The 21,773-nt window shown below is 45.6% G+C and overlaps 1 protein-coding gene across 5 annotated transcripts in view; it reads right to left on the bottom strand.

Moving 5' to 3' along the window:
- RSBN1L (round spermatid basic protein 1 like) overlaps positions 1-21,773 on the bottom strand; it is a 110,258-nt gene that overhangs the window by 6,115 nt on the left and 82,370 nt on the right. For all 5 annotated transcript variants that reach the window (XM_038402940.1, XM_043497607.1, XM_038402950.1 and 2 more), the window contains 2 exons: positions 20,570-20,712; positions 19,238-19,405 (listed from right to left, as the gene is read on the bottom strand). In XM_038402940.1, the coding sequence (XP_038258868.1) occupies positions 19,238-19,405; positions 20,570-20,712 (311 nt within the window). The remainder of the gene's footprint in view (positions 1-19,237; positions 19,406-20,569; positions 20,713-21,773) is intronic.

Here is a 21,773-nt window from a genome sequence, read left to right as displayed (position 1 = left end):
TGTGTACACACACCCCTACATGTGCAACAGGGCAGAATTAATTTTAATTCATTTTTCTCACTTTCGGTTTAGCTCAACTTTCATGTTTCATCAAAAAGATTGATGTTTTCTTTTACAAAGTACAAAAATTATAAAAACAAATACCTAAGTAATTTCATTAGAGAAAAGTACAAAAAGATTTAAAAGAAGAGAATGCTTCATTGGAAGCTCATTTCAGTCTAATCAATTTTCTAACAATGCTGTAATTTCTATAGCCTATGACACCTGTAGTTAAGGTTGCCCAACATTTCCCATTTTAAGACCCTGTTTTCAACCTGGGGTCTGCAGACACTTGGGTGTCTGCAGACTATGTCTAAGTGTCCACGAAAGGTGACTATGATTTCAGATCCCAGAAAAGGCATTCCATTTTTCTGATCAAAAGTATGTGAACACTTTGACCTACAGGTCAAAACCTGGAAGTGTTGTCGTTACCATAGAAGCCCACAATTTAGCCCCCTTTCTCACACTGTGTCAAATGCCGTGCTGAGCATGTGCAACATTTATAGCTGAATTCTGTTCAGTTAGTTATTCTTCTATAGGAGAGGTCTGCAGACACGAGTTGAATTTCCAAAAGAGATCCATACCTCCATTTGGAATTTTTTGGGGGTCCAAAAATGATAAAAGGTTGAAAATCACTGCTCTAGAGTCAGAGAGGTATTTTTTGGAGTCTATCTACACTGCAACGTAAACCAATGGTTCAGCTCAGGCTCAAGCCTAACCCACTTGCGTCTATACTGCAATTGTGCTAACCCAGGACTCGGATCCTGCAGAGCTGGAAGTTCTGAGCTCAAGTTAAGCCAGGACCCAGAGTCCGAGTCCTGTTGCTTTGCAGTGTAGATGCAGCCCCGCTTGACTTAGATCCCAGGAATCAGTCGGAAGAATCCCACAATTCCATGGGACAACTTCCTTAGTCCTTTCTATCCAAACAAACTACTGACAATGGAAGTCCCTCCCCCGATTTCCAAATGTCAGCAGCTCAGGTCAGCGTTAATCCATTCTCTTCTGATCACTGATCTGCAAACACTATCAGAGAGCCTCTTGGGTTTGCAATGGAGCACAAACTGATCAAGCCTTTTGCAAAGCAAGCTTCTTCCTTGTAACATGCAGGGTGCGGAGTAACGTTTTCCCACAATGTACCACAATCCTAAAGCTAGAGCAGTCACATTTGGGGAGTGATGTGGGAGGGAAACACTAGGGATTCAGATGTGGTTACTTTGACTGAGGTCTGTGCACTGCAGCGTGGACGCTAGAGCTCTAGGTTTGAGCAAGGGTTAGAAAACTCTTAACATGAGTGTCTATATTGTATTTTAACCCTAAGACCACGGTTCCCTTACACAGGTCAGTTGACTTGAGTTCCACTAATCCTGGGCTTACATTGCAGTGTAGACATACCCTTACTGTCCCCGTGAAAAATCCACCCAAGGCCACGAAGTTATAAACTTTGAAAATCCCATAGACAACCTCAATTCTGGCATTTCCTAATCTTTGAGTGCTTTATATTTTCTTTATTTGGACTAGTTATTCAAAACTGAGAAACCAATGGAAGTTGAAAAAGCAAAAAAGCTAGTTTTACTCTTTCATCTATGAATAAAAACAGGTGTAGGGTAACTGTTGTTCTCCGAGATGTGGGTGCAGACATGTATTGCATTCTGGTATGTGCATGCCCAGCACACTGAAGCTTTGGAGAACTTTGCTTAACTGTACCACTGGGAACTGCACTCGCACCTACTGGTCCTAATAGCCCCTCCCATGGCTATTTAAGGGTGGCACCACCCTGACTCGCCTGAGTTTCTTTGCACCAGAATCTTAAAATGGGAGACTCCGAGCAGAGAGGATGGGTCCTGGAATAAACCTCTGCCCCATATCTTGAACAATTATTACAGCACAGGTAAACCATTTTTTCCTTTTTCAAGCAGTTGCAGATGTGTATTCCACTCAGGTGACTCAAGTAATGAATGGAAGTGTAGCTCAGAGTCTTCTTAAACACTTGCTAGAACTGCCTATCCAAATTCTGTGTCTGATCTATATGCTGTCATAATAGCATAATGCTTCGTAAAAATGCGTGTGGAAGACCAGGTAATGGCCCTGCAAAAGTCCAATATAGAAAAGTCACTAAGAAGGACAACAAAAGGCGCTTGATCCCTTGTCAAATGAGCCACCAGTCTCTGTGGCCATGGAGATCTGGCCTGAGTTACCCCATATGCTGTGGTAATTCATCTGGAAACAGCGTATGCAGAAACCACCAAGGAATGAAGTCACTGTTCATCTGCATTTGAGACAGGCTTAGGAAAAAATACAGGTAACTATATGGTTTGGTTAAGGTGAAAGCGTGACACCACTTCAGACAAAAATTTAGGATACCTGGTCTTCGAAAAACTGATCAGATACAGAGGCTGTGCCATGAAGCCCTGCAAATCAGTAACTCTCCTTGTAGAAGTTATGGCAACAAGAAAAGCGGTTTTTTGGCACAGTAGAGACACAGCAAGTGGCTAGGGGCTCAAACAGAGGACCCACAAGGGCAGCCTTACAGTATCGAGGTCCCGCAAAGGAATCTATTCTTTTACAAGTGGAAAGAGGTGGACCTTTCAGAAATCTAACTATAATGCAATTGAAAAATACCAACTTCCCTTGGATCAGAGGATAAAATGTTAAGATCATTGCTAAGTGGACCCTCAACAAGCTGAGACAGACTTGAGAACTTAAAATGCAACAAGTAATCCAAAATGTCTTGAATACATACTAGCATTGGCTGAATTCTGACCAAACCAAAACACCCTTCCCACTTAGCCAAATAGATAGCCCTAGTAGAAAGTTTTCTACTATTAAGCAGGACTTGCCGCACTGCTTGCAAATGTTGTTCTTCCTGCTCATCTAACCATGCAGCATACATGCCATCAGGTACAGACTGCTCAGCAATGGATACCATATCTGACCCTGGCATTGTGTCAGCAGGTCAGGAATGAGGAAAATAGATTTGTGAAGGTTGGAAAACTAGCACTGTCTCGGTCAAGCTGGTACAATGAGCATCATCTTGGCATGATCCAGCTTCAGCATGAGAATCATCTAGGGAATGAGTGGGGAAGAAGTCATACATCAGTGCCAATCTCCAATTCAAAGGGAAGGGGTCAGTTAATAAGGCTGGACTGAAACCTGCTCAGGAGCAAAAATTGACTGCACTTGTTTTTCATTGCAAATAGGTTGATCATTGGAATGCCCCATTCCTTCAAAACAGACCTCAGCACGCCACTCTTCAGAGATACTGGGAAAAGTTCCTGCTGAGGTGATCAGCCAAGTGACACTGAGCACCTGGCAAGCGAGCAGCTGTGAGAATGATGTCTTCCCTGATACACAATTGCCAAAACTTCATTGTTTCCTGACAAAGTTGGCTGTTGTGGGCTTCTCCATACTTGTTCACATAATACATTGCGGTGGTATTGTCGGTGAGGATATGAACCACTGTGCCCTTGATCTATGTCCAAAAGGCATGGCACACATTGCAAATGGCTTGAAGCTCCAGGATGTTTATATGAAGAGACGCTTCCTGTTCTGTCCACAAACCTCAAACTTCCAATGTTTCCGGATGTTCTCGCCAACCTATTGTGATGATGGTCAAAGGGAACACCTTCACAAACACTGATCTGATTTGTCCACCACTGCAGGGTCTCCAGATTTGCCGGTGACACTCACACAAGGCTGTCCAAAGACTGACAATTCAGGTGATAGGCAACTTCAACCACAACTGAAGAGGATGAAGGCACAATCTTGCATGCTGGAGTACGCAAGTGCATGGAGCCACATGGCATAGCAACAGGGTTGCCAACCCTCCATGATTGTTCTGAAGTCTCCAGGAATTAAAGATTATGTCATATGACGAATATCTCCAGGAATTCATCCAACCAAAGTTGGTAACCCTATCTAGTAAGCTCAGGCACACATGGACTGTAGCTGAAGCATGAGATTGAAGGTACAGATAGGTGATTAATTGTTCTGAATTGCTCTTGAGGGAGAAAGGCCCTCACACTCGTAGAGTCTAGTAGGGTCCAATGAACTTGATTTTTTGTTTTGGAATTAAATGTTGACTTTTCTTTGATCAAAATCAGCCCCAGATCAAACGTGAGCTGGACATGATGGAGGACTTGATCTTCTGATTTGCCCCTCATTAGCCAATCATCTAGGTACAGGAAGATATGGGTTTGGGCATCAAAAGTAGCAGTGCTCCCCTTTCCTCAGTGCTGACGGGAAACTTCCTCTATGGCTTCCTAAGCACAGAGAGTCTTGATCTGCTGAACGAACAGCAACTCACAAGAGTTGTCCCTGAAAAGAAAGGAGATAGGTGGGTGGGAAAGAGGTATGGACAGGAATTGGATGGTATAACCTGAACTCACAGCACTTAGGACCAACTTGTGATTGGCTGTTGCTTCCCAATCACTGAAAAAACAGGAGAGACTGTCCCAAACAGAGGAGATACAGTCAAGAAGATCTCACCTAGAATGCTATCTTCAATAGGAGAGTCAAATTAACTGCTTGCCCAAAGCTGATGGAGGAAGATCTGGTTGGTTGACATTAGAATGACAGTGCCTTCTCCTTTGCGACTGATGTCTTTTCCTGGAGAAGTCCTGCTCTCTATCTCGATAAGCCGAGTGCTGGAAATATCACTGGAAATGTAGTCGGTAATGTTGCTACTATTGTTGCTGACTCCCCGAGTGACATCTCTATCGCTGAAGTATACACTCCCAATGAACCTAAAGTAGTTTGAGAGTCTTTTCTTAAAAAGAGTGTAATGTCTCTCCAGATTTCTCTGAAAACAAAAACTAAACCATCAATTGGTAAATCCTCCATGCTTTGTTGGGCCTCAGGCGCTATGCCAGAGTTCCATAACCACAAAGCTCTTCTCATTATTATTCTCGTATCAGCTGAGGCCATAATACTGGAGGCATCCGCCTATCTAGTGCTGACTGTAGAGATGTCTTAGTGATTAGACGGCCTTTGTCGATGAAAACATTAAGCTCTTCTCTGGAGGATTCTGGTAATTTATTTGTACATAGTCTCCCAATTTATAAATCATACTTTGATAGTGCCTGCCAATTGTTGCTGAACGTTCATAAAGTTAGCTTGAATAAATTTTTCTTCCCATTAAATCCAACCTTTTAGATGAGAGGTGGGCAAATTATGGCCTGCGGGCCACATCCTGCTCATGGGACCAGCCTGCCCGGCCCCTGAGCTCCTGGTCCAGGAGGTTCACCCTGGCCCCTCCTCAACTGTTCCCCCTCCCCACAGCCACGCCGCCTTGTGGGCGGCAGGACTGTGAGCTCCTGCTGCTCTGAGCGGCATGGTAAGGGGGCGGCAGCGGAGCAGCGGTTGGGTCGCGGGTCCTGGAGGGCAGTCAGGGGACAGGAGGCAGTTAGGGGCAGGGGCAGTCAGGGAGCAGGGGGCGATTGAATGGGGCGGAGGTTCTGGGGCAGTTAGGGGTCAGGGAACAGGAGAGGTTGGATAGGGCATGGGAGTCCTGGGGGGCCTGTCAGGGGGCGGGGGTGTGGATAGGTTGGGACAGTCAGGGTACAGGGAGCAGGGGGGGTTGGGTAGGCGGTAGGATCCCAGGGGGTAGTTTGGAGAGGGGGATCCCGGGGGGGCAGTCAGAGGATGGGAAGTGGGAGGGGGCGAATAGGGGGCAGGGGCGGGTGCCAGGCTGTTTTGGGGGCATAGCCTTCCCTACCTGGTCCTCCATACAGTTTCGCACCCAATGTGGCCCTTGCGCCAAAAAGTTTGCCCACCCCTGTTTTAGACTATGTCTTTCAGCACTGACTTAAATCTCCCTTCACGATCTGTCCTTTACGGCCATTACAACCAGAGTTAAGGGCTGGATGTGAGAAGCAGCACTCAAAACCCTGCATAGGGACATAATACCATTTGTCAGTGCACTTTGCTGTGGGCATTAAGAAAACTGGGGTATGCCAACGTGCTTCATTTACAAGAAGACCTACTCTCTGGAACTGAACACTGGAGAATATCTACTCATGTATGGGTATTGTCCTGAAAAAACTGTGCCTGAATGCCCAAAGTTGTATTCATTCACCTTAGAAGATCTTGATACGATTTAAAATCCTCAGGCACAAGAGGGGAGGAACCTGGTAGAGCAGAACTGTCCTATGAACAAGATGAAAAGGACAGTGGGGCCAATGGGCTCTGCTGCAATCCTGCTTACTCCTGCTCAGATGAATCAGTTCAGAGAGTGCAATGTCAGTATGCATCTGCAGCCTAGTTGGGTCAGGAGGTGAGACAGGAAGAGGGTTTGATGATCATGCCCTGGAATGAGTGCATGAATGCCATGGAGAAAACAGACATGGCATTGGGGGCCAGTAGGAACTAGGCTATGAACCCCTATCTCTATTGCAAAAATGGTACCAATCCTGGTACTAATCATGATCCCCCAAAGATCTTGAAGACTTTCGAGCTTGGTACATGGATGAAGAAAAAGTGGAAGCTGACTCTGAACTTGAACGCAAGGAACCCTCCAAACAATCCAAAGGGGATGGAAAAGCCATGCATGGTGGAACCATCACATGTCCTGACTGACTCATCGGCACAGTATATGGGCACAGATGAAGGCAGAGCAGTCAGTGCCTTGAATATTGGCAGTGTCATTAAGGCAGCACTAACACTCAATACTGGAATAGACATTGGTATCAAAGTAGAGGCACGTACTGCATTCGTAGCTCCAGCCTGTATCAGACCTGTAGAAGCCAACATTGTCCCTGAGGGCTGAAGATGGAATCAGTATACAAGAGTTCCCTCAGTGCCAACAAGGAGAGTGGTCTTGTCTCTGCAGCCTGATTCTTAAATGGTGCCAGAGACAACACTTGCAACAGCCTGTATTCTGAGGCAACCAACCCAGATTGTCCAAAGATCACAGAAGATACCGCCACAGCTGAAGACTCCTGTATCACAGGTGAGTCTAGCACAGAGAGGCAGAGTAAATCTGCAGGTGTTTGAAAAGCCTGTGGAGTCAGTATGGTCAGTGTTGAGACCCATGTTGTTGGTACCAGATTCATCAGCCGCTCTACTAATGGTACCAAGTTGACAATACGGTGCTGTAAACGATTTCACCATGACACTGGAGAGTGGGTAAAGTGCCCTGCTCTATCCTGTGTACTCAAGGAAACCTGGTTGCGGCCAGCACTCCACTTAGAAAAGGATGAAGAATCTCCCCCAACCTTAGAGTGACTATGGTCAGTTTTATGAGTCTTCTTTCTCAGGGGATGAGAGGAAGAACAACAGTCTCTTCTTTTCCTTGGAGAAGAGTCTCAGCAGCACCAAAGGCCTCTGAGAGGCCAGATGATCTGGTCCTGGAACCATAATGGGCCTCATGGCTTGCTCTATCAGGGGCTGCTTTAGGCGCAAGTCTTTAGGTATCATGTCCTCTTTGTGAACAACTTGCATATGGAGTATTTAAATATGCCCCTTCCTCGGGCACAAAAAGCAATGAGTATGGGGATCGTTATTGGGTATGGGTACCTCACATGAGACATGCTTCTTGCAATTTGGAGAAGGCACTGCACCAGGCAAAAACAAAACTATTAATCTAACTAATTGAACACTAAGGGTATTACTACTAACTATATACAAACCCCCCCAGAAAACTCTGAGTTAACACCACAAGTGAGAGTAAATACCACACAGAATGCTCCAACTCAAGCCAGGAAGGAACTGAGTGGGGTCGATATGGCATTGGACTTAAATAGCCTTGGGAAGGGCTACAAGGGCCAAAGGGTACAAGCACTACCCCAAAGAGTACTGCTAAGCAAAGTTCTCTGGCTTTGGTTTGCTGGGCATGTGCACACCTAAGTGGAATAGATGTCTGCAGACACATGAAGAAGAAGAGGATACCTACTAATTCTTAAAACATGAAAGATCCAGGGTCAGACTTTAAAAGGTATATAGATGCCTATAGATATAAATAGGTGCTTAGAGTGATTTTCAAACTCCCACTGGGAGTTAGGTTCCTAACCAGCTTAGGCTCTTTTGAAAATTGCATCTCTTTGCAACTTTAGGCATCTATATACCTTTGAAAATTTGGCACATGCTATCCAAGAAAAAAAAAAAAAAGTCAATTCACTAGCTAGAATTAAATTTCCTTTATTTAATTAATCAGTTTTAAATGCAAAATGTTTTGATGAATGTAGTGAGGCGGTGTGGTTCCCTGCCGCCCCGGAGAGAGACAAGTCCTGCCGGACGCCAGAGTTGGCGGAGCCAGGGAGCTCTGAGCCCGCCCTCCAGATGGTCAGGTGTTGCCCTGGATGTATAAAGGCCCGTCCTCAGAGCTCACAGGGAGAGCGGCTGCAGGGGAGGCCAGACGCCTCCGGCCTAGCTCGCGATTGGGAAACCCCACCAGCCCGCAGTAAATACAAGGACTGGCCCGACCTTCCCTGCGCCAGCTACCCGAAGGAGGTGCCGAGCTTGCCTGCGCCAGCTACCAGGAGGTGGTGCTGAGTCTGTCCCTCACCAGCTATCCCAAGGAACCCATGGTGCTGGTCCTCCGAGGACACCCCCCGACCCACGTACTCAAGAGGGGGAGTCTGGAAGTAGCCCGGAAGCCGCTGACCCTAGTCTGGATGCAGCACTGCCAGAACCCATGTCAGTGTGTTGCGGACAGATGCAGCAGTGGGTCTTCTGCCGCTGCTAGGGCCCCAGGCTGGGATGCAGTGGAGTGGGACTAATACTGTTGTTGCTCAGCCCCTGCCTGAGGGCCTGACTCACCATTGCCTTGCCCTGACCTAGGGCCTGGGTTTGGCCATTATATACTGTTAATGCTCAGCCAATGCCTGAATGCCTGATTCACCATTGCCTCGCCCTGACCAAGGGCCTGGGCTTGCCATTATAAAGTGTTATTGCTCAGCCCCTGCCTGAGGGCCTGAGCACCTGACTCACCAGTACCCCCCCTCCCCCGACCTAGGCTCACTGTGTTTATTTCTACCTTCACTGAGGCCGTAGAGGAAGACTCCCATGGCCGGACTAATTCCCTGCAAGAACTATTCCCAAAGGTAGTAAGGCAGTGTGGTTCCCTGCCACCCTGGAGAGAGATGAGCCCTGGCTAACCTCTCTAAAATGAACTTAATTTTTTTCTTATGTATCCAATTCATTTAAGGCAATTTTACTTAACCAATAAAGACTATTTTAAAATGCTGTGCATTTAACTGAATTACAATTTCCATCCAGATGCAGCTTGACACAATCATGAGTAAAAAATTATCACCTAATAAACAAGAACTGTATCATTCACCATTTTCTAACAAAAAATGTAAAGTTAAAAATCTTAATAAATGTTGAGATATATAATTGCTTAAATAAATGTAAATAGACACAGTGTATCCTCTGTTTAGCAAAAAGAATTATTGTAAAGGCTGCAAATCATCACGTTTAATGATTATACCAAAGAAAATGAACTTGTCTTTAAACTACAAATGCAAAACAAGATTAAAATAAATAATTTAAATCAAGGTTTAAGGATTTAAATTATCACGAAAAATGGTAATTTAAATCAGTCCACTCTGTCTTGTAGCTTAGCACACTGAACTCCTCCAGCATGGCATGACTCTCCAGCAACTCTGGATAGTGCGCTTGCTTAGGCAGCCCAGAAGAGCCAGTAGCCCAGTGAGCAAACAAAAAGTTTCCATTTTGGTTCTCGCAAAATTAATGTTTTTTTTCCCTCCTAAAAAAAAAAATCCAAAATCTTTGATTTTTTCCTTCCAATTAATGACTATTTTTTTTACTTTAAATTTTTCAAGAGAAAAAAGACTTTTTCAGCCAGCTTTGATAATGACCCCCCGCCACATGCGTCAGCATAAGAGTTCAAATTCTTGTCCTTAAGATTCAGAGTACGGACTAACAATTGAGCTAGAGAAAACGCTGTGATCCTCTACATCGGGGTGGGCAAACTTTTTAGCCTGAGGGTCACATCAGGGTTCCAAAACTCTATGGAGGGCCAGGTAGGGAAGGCTATGCCTCCCCAAACAGCCTGGCCCCTGCCCCCATCTGCCCCCTCCCACTTCCTACCCCCTGACTGTCCCCCTCAGAACCTCCAGCCCATCCAACCTTCCCTGTTCCTAGTCCTCTGACCACCCCCTCCTGGGACCTCTCGCCCTAACCACCCCCCTGGGACCCCACCCCCTATCCAACCTCCCCTGCTCCCTGTCCCCTAGGACACCCTGCCCCTTATCCAACCCCCCTTCTCCCCACCCCCTTACCATGCTGCTCAGAGCACCAGGACTGGTAGCCATGCTGCCCAGCCGGAGCCAGCCACACCACCGCGCAGTCTACAGCACTGGGGGCAGGCCGGCGGCTCTTGCAGCCGCACAGCCCAGCAGGAGCTCGCACCCAGTCGCCCCAGAACGCTGGCAGCATGGCGAGCTGAGGCTGCGGGGGAGGGGGGAACAGCAGCAGAGGGGCCAGGGGCTAGACTCCCCGTCCGGGAGCTCAAGGGCCAGGCAGGATGGTCCCGCGGGCAGCAGTTTGCCCACCTCTACTCTACGTTGACCACTAGTTGGGGTGTGCAGCACATTTTTTCAGTTACATAACTATATGGTACACAGCGTAGAAAAGTGGGGATCAGGATTTCTAGGTTTTATTTCTGCCCCTAGGAGAGAAAAGTTTATTTAGTGGTAAGAGCAATGGCTTTGAGTACATAGATTTAGCATATTCTGAGGTAATGTGGTTGAAAGGATGAAAGACTTGGTATACATAAAGGTTTAATTCCCAATTCTGCCTCAAGTGACATTGTGCAACCTCTCAGTTAATGTGAGGGGAATGATACTTGCCTCCCGCAGAGGGATGGGATATGAGACAATGCTCAAATAGCACGAACATGGAAACATAAAACAGTAAAAAAAAAAAAAAAAAAAAAGGAGTACTTCTGGCACCTTAGAGACTAACACATTTATTTGAGCATAAGCTTTCGTGAGCTACAGCTCACTTCATCGGATGCATTTGGTGGAAAATACAGTGGGGAGATTTATATACACACACAGAGAACATGAAACAATGGGTTTTATCATACACACTGTAAGGAGAGTGATCACTTAAGATGAGCCATCACCAGCAGCAGGGGAGGGAAAGGGGGAAAACCTTTCATGGTGACAAGCAAGGTAGGCCATTTCCAGCAGTTAACAAGAACATCTGAGGAATAGTGGGGGGTGGGGGAGAGAAATAACATGGGGAAATAGTTTTACTTTGTGTAATGACTCATCCATTCCCAGTCTCTATTCAAGCCGAAGTTAATTATATCCAGTTTGCAAATTAATTCCAATTCAGCAGTCTCTCGTTGGAGTCTGTTTTTGAAGTTTTTTTGTTGAAGGATAGCCACCCTCAGGTCTGTCATTGAGTGAACGGAGAGACTGAAGTGTTCTCCAACTGGTTTTTGAATGTTATAATTCTTGACATCTGATTTGTGTCCATTTATTCTTTTACGTAGAGACTGTCCAGTTTGACCAATGTACATGGCAGAGGGGCATTGCTGGCACATGATGGCATATATCACATTGGTAGATGAGCAGGTGAACGAGTCTCTGATAGTGTGGCTGATGTGATTAGGCCCTATGATGGTGTCCCCTGAATAGATATGTGGACACAATTGGCAACGGGCTTTGTTGCAAGGACAGGTTCCTGGGTTAGTGGTTCTGTTGTGTGGCGTGTGGTTGCTGGCGAGTATTTGCTTCAGGTTTGGGGGGCTGTCTGTAAGCAGGGACTGGCCTGTCTCCCTAGATCTGTGAGAGTGATGGGTTGTCCTTTAGGATAGGTTGTAGATCCTTGATGATGCGTTGGAGAGGTTTTAGCTGGGGGCTGAAGGTGATGGCTAGTGGCGTTCGGTTATTTTCTTTGTTGGGCCTGTCCTGTAGTAGGTGACTTCTGGGTATTCTTCTGGCTCTGTCAATCTGTTTTTTCACTTCAGCAGGTGGGTATTGTAGTTGTAGGAATGCATGATAGAGATCTTGTAGGTGTCTGTCTCTGTCTGAGGGGTTGGAGCAAATGCGGTTATATCATAGAGCTTGGCTGTAGACAATGGATCGTGTGGTATGATCTGGATGAAAGGTTTCCGATATAGGGTGGTGTTTATGTGACCATCACTTATTAGCACCATAGTGTCCAGGAAGTGGATCTCTTGTGTGGACTGGTCCAGACTGAGGTTGATGGCGGGATGGAAATTGTTGAAATCATGGTGGAATTCCTCAAGGGCTTCTTTTCCATGGGTCCAGATGATGAAGATGTCATCAATGTAGCGCAAGCAGAGTAGGGGCATTAGGAGACGAGAGCTGAGGAAGCGTTGTTCTAAGTCAGCCATAAAAATGTTGGCATACTGTGGGGCCATGCGGGTACCCATCGCAGTGCCGCTGATTTGAAGGTATTCATTGTCCCCAAATGTGAAATAGTTATGGGTGAAGACAAAGTCACGAAGTTCAGCCACCAGGTTAGCCGTGACAGTATCGGTGATACTGTTCCTGACGGTTTGTAGTCCATCTTTGGTGTAGAGGGCTTCTACATCCATAGTGGCTAGGATGGTGTTTTTAGGAAGATCACCAATGGATTGCAGTTTCCTCAGGAAGTCAGTGGTGTCTCGAAGATAGCTGGGAGTGCTGGTAACGTAGGGCCTGAGGAGGGAGTCTACACAGCCAGACAATCCTGCTGTCAGGGTGCCAATGCCTGAGATGATGGGGCGTCCAGGATTTCCAGGTTTATGGATCTTGGGTAGCAGATAGAATACCCCATGTCGGGGTTCTAGGGGGTGTGTCTGTGCGGATTTGTTCTTGTGCTTTTTCAGGGAGTTTCTTGAGCAAATGCTGTAGTTTCTTTGGTAACTCTCAGTGGGATCAGAGGGTAATGGCTTGTAGAAAGTGGTGTTGGAGAACTGCCTAGTAGCCTCTTGTTCGTACTCCGACCTATTCATGATGACGACAGCACCTCCTTTGTCAGCCTTTTTGATTATGATGTCAGAGTTGTTTCTGAGGCTGTGGATGGCATTGTGTTCTGCACGGCTGAGGTTATGGGGCAAGTGATGCTGCTTTTCCACAATTTCAGCTTGTGCATGTCGGCGGAAGCACTCTATATAGAAGTCCCGTCTGCTGTTTAGACCTTCAGGAGGAGGTCCACCCAGAATCCTTCTTTTTGTAGTGTTGGTAGGAAGGTCTCTGTGGGTTAATATGTTGGTCAGACGTGTGCTGGAAATATTCCTTGAGTCGGAGACGTCGAAAATAGGATTCTAGGTCACCACAGAACTGTATCATGTTCGTGGGGGTGGAGGGGCAAAAGGAGAGGCCCCGAGATAGGACAGATTCTTCTGCTGGGTTAAGAGTATAGTTGGATAGAATATTGCTGGGTGGGTTACGGGAACCACTGTTGTGGCCCCTTGTGGCATGTAGTAGTTTAGATACCTTAGTGTCCTTTTTCTTTTGTAGAGAAGCAAAGTGTGTGTTGTAAATGGCTTGTCTAGTTTTTGTAAAACCCATTGTTTCATGTTCTCTGTGTGTGTATATAAATCTCCCCACTGTATTTTCCACCAAATGCATCCGATGAAGTGAGCTGTAGCTCACGAAAGCTTATGCTCAAATAAATTTGTTAGTCTCTAAGGTGCCACAAGTACTCCTTTTCTTTTTGCGAATACAGACTAACACGGCTGCTACTCTGAAATAAAACAATAGTTACTCTTGGGGGAATTCTGCACGACTGCGCATGCACAGAATTCATGTCCCCCGTAGATTTTTTCCTTCCCTGCAGAAAAATGACTGATAGGGAAACAAAGGGAAGCTGCAAGAGCAGTCAAGCACTACTCCTTAGCAGCTCAGATACATTGTTTCAGGCACCCAGCGGAGAGGTAAATCACCATGGGGCTGGGGACACCCCAGCCAGTGGCTCCTACCCTGAGCCAGGATCAGCTACTAGTCCTAGCTGGGCTGGAGGCAGGAGAGAATGGGACTCTTTCTTCCCCTGCAAGGAGCACCCCCAAAAACCTACCCCCCCATTGCAGGAAGCTCAGCATTCTCCCCTGCTTCCTGCCCCCCCTCCTTGCTCCTCAGCTGTGGTGGGAGGGGTCACTGTATGGGGAACTGCTCCTCCAACCCCTGTACATCTGGACCTCCCATATCCAGACAATGCTGCCAAACCTCACCCGGTACATCCAGAACCCCCCTAGTCCTCCATACCTGAACCCCACCCCACTGAATCTCAGCCCCTGCATCTGAAGCTGCCCTGCACTCAGATCCCCTACCTCTGGACCCCCACCCCTGCACCCCCATTGAGATCCATGCACTCAAATCACGACCCTAATGCCCCACCCCCTGCATCACCCTGAGCCCCCGGATCCAGATCCCCAACTAGCTGCACCCAGAGCCGCCCCCACGGCCCCACTCCCCGCAGCATCCAGACCCTCCCCACCCCCTGCTGAGCCCCAACCACCTTCACCTGGAAGCCCCTGCAGAGTCCCATTGCCCCTGCACCTGGAACACCGTCCCCCTTCAACGGGCCTCTGTTTATCCAGATCCCTCCATACCTAGACCCCCCACTGAGCTGCCTGCACCCAGATTGTCCCACACAGAATCCTCTCACCCCACACCTGGATCTCACCACACTGAGCACCTCCACACTTTGATCCTGCCAGGTTGAGCCTGCCTGCCCCACACCTGGTGCAGAGGGAAGAGCCCAAGGGTGTTTCCTTGTGCTGTGTCAGGGTCGGGTGTAGCTTCACCGCGGAGTCCACGTCCTGGGCGTGGGGGAGCTTCAGGGTGATCTCCTACCTTCGTGTGGCCAGTGGTCTGTGCTCCCCACTGCCATGCTGGAGCCTCTGCATTTATTTATTGACAAATAAAACTTGCAGAATTTTAAAATATTGTGCAAAGAATTTTTAATTTTTTGGTGCAGAAAGCCCTTAGGAGTACCATAGTAGTCAGTGAGGAAAGGGTGACTTTAGATCCCATGGTCTCTTAGCATCCTGCCCTGCGTACCTTCCCTTGAGTTGAAAGGTATTCTACAGGGCAGGAGCTCTTCCTCTCTCCAATCACATTCCAGCTTGGCTGTACTACAGAACAGAGGACAAGCATGTACACCTTAAAACTTCTACTAAAAATGGCTGTAGATAGCATTATAATGCATCCAAACGGTAGAAACAAACTGCAATACATTTAAATAAAAAAAGAAAAAATCATGCAATTTACATATCATTTTGTACTTTGGAATAGCATAACTATGTATTTTACTGTTCATATTCCCCTGTCCTTGCCATATAGATGCAAGTTGAGATTTCTGTGCACATAGATTTTTGCCCTTTGGGACACAATTTTTTAAACGCACAGTAAAGAGATGGCAGAAGCTGTCATCACGACATTCCAAATCTCGTGATCCCATGACCTCAGAGTGGTTTTCCTGGACTATATGAAGTAGATTTGTTGAATTTCACCAAATATGTATTTTTGAGAGTTTGAATAAAGGGTGGCAAAAGGTCATTGTAAGAACAAACATTAATCCTATGCCTTTAAAACCTTCTTTGCTTCCACAATCACTAACTACCCATGATTTGTATAAATCAAGATAAATATGTTCTAACTACAACAAAAAAAGAGCATCCATCTTTTGCTCTAGGTGCTCGACAGTTTTTTAAAAATACACTAAAATACATATTCTAAATTCCCAAATCAACTCAGACATAGTGACAACAAATATAACTAAAATTAATCACTCACCACACACAATCCCCATCACCACTGCCTAGCTCTGCCCCACACTCAATGCTTCGTAGGCAAAGGAGAAAACGTGGGCCTTTCAGCACACCCTGAAGGCTAACAAACTCAGCCTTCCTTCAGGAAGGAAGCAAATTCCAAAATGCTCTGCCAGCAACCCCTCTCCCTACTATCTAAGAGTATGGTCTGCACATACTGTTGGAGCAAGCCTCCAGCCCAGACAGATTTGGATTAGCGGGACTGACACTAGTGCTAAAAATCGCTGTATAGATAGTGCTTTGAAGTTGCAATTCGGGCTCTGAAGCGTAGGGAGGAGGAGGGCTTCAGAGCCCAAGTTCCAGACAGAGCTGCAACTCAAAGCACTGTCTATCCAGCAAATCCTGCCAGCTCAAGTTTATTGACCTGGTCTGAGAGACTCACTCCAAAATGCTATGTAGATCAACCCAAAGGGCTCCAGCTCAGGTACCTCCAGTAATCCTGCCATTGAAGCATTATGTTATAGGGAAAGAGGCAAGGTCTTACACAGGTAAACCCTAGGCCTTTTAGAGCTTATAGGTAAAAAAATCAACATCTTAAAATTAATTCAGAAACCAGATGCACAGTGCAGAGCACAGGTTTAATAGGCTCAAGGAAGGAAACATTGCTTAATAAGGGCACTGCTGAATTCTGCATCAGTTGCAGTTTTTGAACAGATTGAAGCTGGCCAACAACTCTTATTAAAACAGAAAGTTCTGTCATTCTAAAGTGTTCCTAAGACTTCACAGCCCACAAGATACCATGCTTTAAAAATCACTTATTTCTAGGCATTTCACTTCAGCTGTGATATCTAATCATCAGCAAGCACATCAAAGTTGGCTACCACATACACCAGGAAGCTAATGTTGATATTAAAAATGTTCAGACAGTATAAAAAGTTAGTCATCTGCCAGAGCTACAAACAATCTACCACTAAAATGTTTAAACTGAACAAAATAAATAAAAATAACAGAATGACATTTTATGGTCCAATCTCTTCCCTTTCTTGGGCAGAGGTGGGCAAACTACAGCCTGCGGGCCACATCCGGCCCGCGGGACCCTCCTGCCAGACCCTTGAGCTCCTGGCCCTGGAGGCTACTCCCCAGCACCTCCCCTGCTGTTCCCCGTCCCCCACAGCCTCACCTCGCTGCGCCGCTGGCGCAATGCTCAGGGCAGTGAGCTCCTGGGGCAGCGCAGCTGCAGAGCCTGGCCTGACCCGGTGCTCTGAGCTGAGCTGTGCGTGGCTGGCTCCAGGCAGCGCGGTAAGGGGGCAGGGAGCGGGGGGGTTGGATAAAAGGCAGGGGAGTTGGGGGAGGGAGGGCAGTCAGAGGGCGGGGAACAGGGGTGTTGAATGGGGACGAGATCCCAGGGAGGCAGTCAGGGGACAGGGAGGAGTGGTTAGATGGGGCAGTGGTCCGGGGGGGCAATCAGGAATGAGAGGAGGGGTTGGATGGGGTGGCAAGGGGCAGTCGGGGTGGAGATTCCAGGGGCGGTCAGGGGACAGGAGTCTGGGGGGAGGGGGAGGGTCAGGAGGCAAGAAGTGTGTGTGTGTGTGTGGGGGGGGGGGGGAAAATCCAGGCAGGGACCGGGTCACGCCTGGCTGTTTGGGGAGGCATAGTCTCCCCTAACCGGCCCTCCATACAATTTCCGATGCAACCCTCAGGCCAAAAAGTTTGCCCGCCCCTGTTCTAGGGTTATAATGCTTTCCATGCTTTATTCCAATGGAATGTGGAGATGCCAATCTTTTCAACAGTATATTCATGATCAGTCCTCATTGTGCAGATACTATTTCATTTAAAAAAAGAAAAGGAGTACTTGTGGCACCTTAGAGACTAACAAATTTATTAGAGCATAAGCTTTCGTGAGCTACAGCTCACTTCATCGGCATCCGATGTAGCTCACGAAAGCTTATGCTCTAATAAATTTGTTAGTCTCTAAGGTGCCACAAGTACTCCTTTTCTTTTTGCGAATACAGACTAACACGGCTGCTACTCTGAAACCTATTTCATTTAACAATCATCACTGGTCCCTGAACCAAGCAGTGCTTTTTTGGAATTGGTCCATGACTAACTATAGAATAAATTATGGATCAATGTAATTTTCGATCTGTTTGCCTTTGACAATATGTATAGAACAATACTCAGAGTTTATAGAGTGATCAATGACTAAAAAATGAAAGATCGAAAACATTTTCATTCAACTTCGAATATGAAAGTACACATATTCTGCCTGATATAAAAAAGTCTGCCATAAGTGAAATCCAATCTTTTGACAACAGAAATCCAGCTTCACTAAATGACAACTTGTAAGTGACCAATAAAGGAGAATACCACAACTATGAATGAGTTAATAGAACGGTGCCAATATTTCCAAGTCAAACGTGGAACGGTCATGAATTTGCAGGAACTAGACTACAGATCTTGAAGCTTAAAAAAAAGGTTCACAATTGAATGACCCAGTTCCCTCCCATGGGAAATTTCTTTATTACAGACCTACAGACAAGTTCTGGTTCATGCACTGTTACACAGATTTGCACCATTTCACCCAAAGAAGGATTAAGTCTGGGCTCTGATGCAATATCAGATTTCTTGTCTCAGTAACCATGCCAATCAAACTATAAAAAGGGTGTTCTCAATAACTGAGATGGGGTGCTGGAACAATTTTTATAGTGGGGGTGCTGAGAGCCACTGAACCAAACTGTAAACCCTGTATATAATGGAAACCACTTCAAGCCAGGCAGTGCGGCAGCACCCCCAGAATCCCTAGTTCCAGCACCTATGTAACTGAGTAGGAATTACAGAAGGTAATGTACTACAGCACGACATGCCAGTCTCAGAGACAGAAGTTAAGAGGACCAAAAAATCCCTCAAATTATCACTTTTCCAGCTCAATGAGAGAACCCAGCTAAAATGCACTTTCTTTTGGATAAACCAAGCAAAAATGGCTTCTGCTGAACTGGGCTGATCCCCTGGATCACATATGAGAGTTTCAGACTGTTTGGGGCACTAAAGAAATGCCATGAAACTTCCTCCACCACCATTCCCTCGAACCAGAATTGTGATGTTTGTTTTTATCCAAACAGACAGAGAAAAATGTTCCCAGAAGATTCTATGTGCAGTTCAGACAAAAATGTAGGCAAGCCACTACTATACTGGTTCACAAACATCAAGACAAGTCTGAATGCTACAATTTACAACTGTATTTTTGAAGCTGTTACTGAGACAGGGGAGGCCTCTTTCTAGTTTCCACCAGACTGCAAAGTTGTATCTACATTAGAATGTACCCAGCATACCTAGCTCCTTAAGACAAAAGAAAAAATGTAGTTTATTCAATAGTTATGACTTATTTCCAAAACATACTAGTAACTGGATTAACATATTAGCTGATGATCCTTCTAGCAACTATAAATGGAAATTCATGCAAGTATTTTTCAAAGGTCTAACAAGACTAAAGCAGTTGACACCTACCACTCTCCACAGTGCACAGCCTTTAACACTCCTACAGCAGCTGTAGTCTGTCGTTCAAAACCTTGTCCTATGTGATCTGCATGGGCTCGTGTCCTGTCTTCAAAGAGCATTTCACGGGGCTCACTAGTTCGAGGTAGGTATTGCAGGTTTTTTATTTCATTGGTAGTTCTGTTTAAAAAAACAAAACAAAACTGAAAATCTAACACTCCCCCACGCTCAAGTTTATAGTTTTCTACATTCAACAGGATCCATGTCTTCCTTCAGCATGCACATATATTAGAATAAGAACATCTTGGCCAGATTACAGGATGATTAACAGTACAAAAGTCATTTAGAGAACATTCATGAAATGCTAAAAGTAATATGTGCATTCAAATTCATTTGTTTAAAATTCTACTGAACAATTTGAGTGTTGTGTATTATAGCTCTGTTCCGCATTTCAGCACTGGGTAGGAAAACATTTGCAAGACTACTTGTTAGAGATGCTAGAGTAAAAGGAGACAACACCAATGAGGTGGAACAGATCCTCTATGATCATTCTATGGCTAGTCTAAGGCTGATAGTGAGAGATCATATCACATTAGGTGGACATTCTGATTCTACAAACTAGGGGTCCCACCTGGAAAATATTTGGATGGGAAATCCACAAGGAAAATCTACATGCTAAAAGAAGTTATGTTTGATTCTGTAGGTAGCACTCTTCATTTTGAGTCATTATCTAAATCAGTACTCCAATATGATGTTATGGTGACTTTGTACTGTTAGAGGTCCCATCTTTCAGATGAGACAGAAGTCTTTGTCACTTGTAGTTTTTAAAGGTCCGATGGCACTTAAAGGTCCATAAGCACTTAAGAATAGGGGAGTTAATACCAGTATCCTGGCCAAATTTAAATTTGAGTAACCATGTGGTGCCTACTTAAAATTTGACCTACAGCATTCATATGGATATAGCATTCTTCACTTTTTCCCCAAAACACATTTAATTTTGCTTTATGCTGTTACCTCAAGGTAGCTGCATTTTAGGGAGAGTGAAGAAAAGATGGTCTGGTTTGTAAAATTACTATTTTAGTATTTATTACAAAAGCCCAGAAGCTCCAATCAGGATTGGCACATCATTATGCTAGGTGGTGTACAAATGCTTACAAAAAACACATTTCCTTCCTTGAAGAACTTAAAACTAAGAAGTGATTTTGTTTCTTCTTTGGGGGTAAAAGGCTATATAAAACATAAGATTTATGCTATAATAGAGCAACAGCCATTGGGATAAGTGAAATAAGGGATAGGTTAAAACAACTAACCAGATAATTCACCAAGCTAAGAATCTCAACATACCTTTTCCTTTTGAAAGGTGACTTTGGCATGTCAGCCACAGGGATCATCTGTTCTCCTGGACGTACCCACATGATGGGACCATCATCGCTATCTTTACGACTTTCTAATTTTAGACTAGAGAGCGTCCCCCATGGCAATGTACACTAATGGGAAATATAACAATCCACATTTTGATGAGAGTTATTTTCAAATACATTTAAAAAAGAGGGTTATTTGGTAAAATAAAAAAAGTTAACAGATCTGGTAAATAAATGAATGTAGGCAAGTGTGATGACTTGGGGAAACACTCTGTTATGAATTCTAAACAATTCAGGAGATTACAAACTCTCTGGATCTATCTTTATCAAGATGAAAACTCCATCCTGAATACAGGGACTAAGCAGTCTTCTCTGTTGCCCCTCTACCTCCATGTTAGACTGAAGTTCCAACGGGCAGTAGCACAGGACTGACAATAGAGGGTCGTTAACTCGAAATGGTCCTCTAGTCTAATACAAACATCCTAGATAACAGTTTGGGGCTTCCACTTAGAAGAACTGGTTTCTCAGCAAACAGACTGCCTGGCAATGAAGTCACTTGGCAAAGAGGTCCATGATCACCTGTTGAGGTCAATCCAGAAGTCACCTGATTAAGGGACTTAAAGGTGATAAAAGGATTCACAAGGGGAAGACTGAGGGAGACCCACAGGAAGTTTGGTTGGAAAAGGGGACAGTCTGGCCAAGGTCATAGGAAGCAAGCTGGGAGGGGCAGGCACACAAGAGAGCTCCAAGGTTCAGAACCCAAGCCATGCACTGCAAACAGAAGGACTCTGGATGGCCCCAAACAACCCTGACCCTAGCCCAAAGAATGCTCTGGAAGGGGCAGGTAACCGAGGCAAGGAATGCATGTAGGGTTTGTTATTTTTTGTATAGATATGTATATTTCTTGTGTTATTAAAGAAAGAACAGTGGTAGTTCAGAATCTTGTGCAATCTTGTCTGCGTGTATTAAGCATGTGCCCTCCTGAAGAGATAAACCAGAAGGCCAAACCTTCAGGTGGAGTTGAGGGAAAGGGTGTGTTTAAGTTCTGAGGAAGCCTCAGGAGCCAGCACTAGTTCCAGAGACCGGGCAGTGGTCCACATGGTCAAAGTTCTCAGGAGTGGGTGCCAGGGAGAAGATCTGCAACCTGAGTATGTGCCAAGGACAGCAACTGGACTCTGTTCAGATCT

This window comes from Dermochelys coriacea, chromosome 1, assembly GCF_009764565.3.
Source record: "Dermochelys coriacea isolate rDerCor1 chromosome 1, rDerCor1.pri.v4, whole genome shotgun sequence".
Lineage (NCBI taxonomy): Eukaryota > Metazoa > Chordata > Testudines > Dermochelyidae > Dermochelys > Dermochelys coriacea.
This window is presented reverse-complemented; position numbering and strand designations above follow the sequence as displayed.